Genomic DNA, 3,353 nt, shown 5'->3' with positions numbered 1-3,353 from the left:
AACAGCCACGACCATCACGATAACCACACCTATTGAACGGCTGCGAATGATTGGCAAAGGTCAACGGAAACCCAAATGAAGAATGGCCCGAAAGTAGGGTCAGCAGCGCCGTGGTAGAGACAACCACCTGATGTCCGCCTACATGTGGCCCAGCCGTTGCTATACCATGGCTAGGGCTATACCCACGCCGAGGCCCGCCAGGAAGGCCAGCTGTTGTGTTGTCCAGCCTAGGGAGGGCAGAGACGTTGTGGAGAGGAACCATCGGACAACTGGCCGATGGAGGAGAGAGGAAAGTCAAGGTCGGTCGAAGAAAAGAGAGCTAATAGGTTCACGGACGACTCCTTGTGACCTCGGTAAATATGTTCCTACGTGAGCAAAAGCGACTGGGGATCCTCAAAACTTATCTTTTCCTTAGTAGAGACGTGTTGAAATTCGGGACGAAGACCCCAAAAGATGTCATAAAATCTTCATACGAGAGTGGGCGACCGGCAACGACAAGGTTATGCTCAAGAGTTTTAATCTTGCCAAGGTAGGTAGAGATGGAGGAATCCTTTTGCCAACATTCGAGAAGTTCCTCATGAATTTGTAATGCTCTGGAGTTCGAGGGATTAGCATAGGCAGTCGCGAGGGCACTCCAAATATCGACGGATGTCTCTTTTCCAACAATCACAGGGAAGCACTCCTCGGAGAGGAACGAGAGGATGATAATCTTCATGTGGTCATCGTTTTTCTTCCACAAAGCAAAATCAGGATTGACCGTAGAAGTGGACTGATCTGCAAAAAATATATCGGAAGGCGGGTGAGTAGAAGTCCCATCAACAAACCCTAGTAGGGATTGGCTCGAGAGAAAGGGATGGATCAAAGTATGCAAGTAGAGGTAATTGCTTGAAGGTGATGTAGTGGTGTGCGTGTTTCACAGCATTAGCAACAGAGAAGGAGGTGGAAGAACCGAATAAGGAAGAGGCCGAGGTAGAGGAGTAATCATCACCGAAAGCCATGGAGTAGCGGCGGCGAAGCTAGGATTAAGTGGTCGAAACTAGGTTAGGGTTTGTGCCCGAAAAAAGAGACCCTAGCTCTGATACCAAATTGAAAATATTTCCTCCATTGATTGAACAATCTTATGATACAATGTCCCTATATATACCATCTATACAAAACCCTAATTAGGGATAATTACAGCGCATGTAAAATTACCACTAGGGACATAATATTTATCTCAATAGTCAATGTGAGGAAAACATAAGAAAATGTGCTAAAGAATTGACACTTAAAATTATCATCATATGTTGCTTTTTCATAACAGCACTCATTTTAAGCCTTTTTCCTTGGACATGGAATAATAGAGAAAATTTAAAAATCCATATGGAAGAACCCTTCATCCTTACTCTTAAGCTTAGTGTCCTTTAGATAAATTTTTCGAGATAAGGGAAGCCCGTATGGTCTGTCTAAAGATTTTTCGAGATAAGGGGAAGCCCATGTGGTCTGTCTAAAAATACAAAAGCTAATACTAGCACTTGAAGTGTAAACAATATCGAGAAGATTACTTTTGAGGACATTAGGGCCAATAGCATTGAGCCAAGGCCCCTAAGGTCTGAACTCTGAACACATCATCATTACAGAGCTAATGTTGAATTTCAGCTACCATAAGAAAAGATTTCCCCTTATTGACATTTTAAATCTATCCTAATTACCCATTCGCTCTTGAATTTTTATATTCCAATCTGGAAACTTCTAAGTCCAGAAACAAGAGGAACCAACATGGAAAATGTAATAAGAGGGATCACAGACCTGGAACTCCCTGGGGGTTATGGAACGTCCTTTCCAGATTCTTCGAGGACATTTGTACGCTAAGTCCTCTGAAATAAACCCAGTCCCATCAGTATGGATCATCAAATTGCCATCTTCATCGAATACATTACGACCATCTTCATCCTTTGAATTATAACAGCAATATATAAAATGCCACTTTCAATAATTGAGAAATATCAAACAAGAAAAAGCTGACACAGAAACAAAAAGGCTCACTATGCAAGGTATGTCTTCAATTTGCTCAACAGTAACAGATGCAAAGTCCAGTTTCAAGTTGATAGTCTTCGATAAGATTAGTGAAAACCTGAAAGAACCAAATTATTAATATTTACTAGAAAATCATCTTATAGTTCAAAGGTGCACTATACTCACTACAAAGATCAAACTTAAGGAAAAACATATAAACAGTATATAACAAAATAACCTGGCCATGTACTTCTCCACGCTCGGAAGTGTATGTACATGCATGAAAATGTTGCGTGCTTCCTGTATAGATTTATTAGTCAGAATATATGGCTTGTTCACATCCAGAACCCACTTGGATTCCGTACGAACAAAATAGCACTTCACCGACGAGGAAGCTGGATCCTTGCTCTTCTCCTTCCCCCCATCCTTGAAGACTGAAAATTTTCGAGGAAAAAATAAATATTAGAAAAAGCTAAACAAGCAAATTTTATTCACTATTTGACATGAAATAAAAGAAACAATCTACTTTTAAAAATTTAATATTCAGGAGTATTCAAAGTGAGTAAGCATAAGATAGAAAGAAATCCTTAAATGTAATTCCATAATTTCAACTATAATTATTATATGTCATAAGTATGCCCAAGAACTTCGAACCCATTAAAGCATTTAGCTTGTTGTACTAATCGTCGTTCTAACTTCCAGTCTATCCTCTCAGAAAATAGATAACCACAACCAAATTGGGTTGAAAGATCTGGAAACATAAGCACTATCTAAAATGCAAGATAACAGACAAATTTATCAAATTTATCAAATTACCAAAAAACCGATAACGACGTAGACCCATGATTATGCCTTCCTCAGCAATCCTATGGTAAAGAAACTTATGATTGGAATAATCGTTTCCAGAAGAGAACTTCACCATCAACACATTATCATCACCAAGCACCCGATGGAAGTGAGTGCTTGTGTCTTCAAGATAAGGACCCTGGAAAATCAATAAAGACTTCATAACATACCTCTTCAAAGAAAACAGAACTTTGCATATGAACATTCAAAGACATAATTTCTACATCATCACTAAAATTTACATTCTTAAATTTGTCCTGAAGAGTAAAGAATCTATGCTAAAGTTATTTAGACCATCTCCCATGGGAACCTACCTTGGGATATGTCTCAAGTGACTCAATTGGTTGAGTGATAAAAGAAAATCGAGGAAGAAACATGGAGTCAAGCAAGAAGTGGCTCTTCTGGAAGAATCGCAGACTGGAATCGAACACTTTATTGCTTAAATTTTATACATAATTAAAAGTTATTAGGAACATCACCCACAGGAATCTAACCCGGGATATGTCTCAAGT

At 39.3% G+C, this 3,353-nt stretch overlaps 1 protein-coding gene across 2 annotated transcripts in view; it reads right to left on the bottom strand.

Moving 5' to 3' along the window:
* The window catches only part of LOC109826065 (probable RNA-dependent RNA polymerase 5), a 53,581-nt gene that overhangs the window by 38,880 nt on the left and 11,348 nt on the right, over positions 1 to 3,353 (bottom strand). For both annotated transcript variants that reach the window (XM_020393024.1, XM_020393031.1), the window contains exons 5-8: positions 2,812 to 2,980; positions 2,234 to 2,429; positions 2,026 to 2,113; positions 1,789 to 1,932 (exon numbers count right to left, since the gene is read on the bottom strand). In XM_020393024.1, the coding sequence (XP_020248613.1) occupies positions 1,789 to 1,932; positions 2,026 to 2,113; positions 2,234 to 2,429; positions 2,812 to 2,980 (597 nt within the window). The remainder of the gene's footprint in view (positions 1 to 1,788; positions 1,933 to 2,025; positions 2,114 to 2,233; positions 2,430 to 2,811; positions 2,981 to 3,353) is intronic.

Source organism: Asparagus officinalis, chromosome 1 (genome assembly GCF_001876935.1).
Source record: "Asparagus officinalis chromosome 1, Aspof.V1, whole genome shotgun sequence".
NCBI lineage: Eukaryota > Viridiplantae > Streptophyta > Magnoliopsida > Asparagales > Asparagaceae > Asparagus > Asparagus officinalis.
Note: the sequence above shows the minus strand (reverse complement) of the source record. Positions and strands in the feature narration are given on the sequence as shown.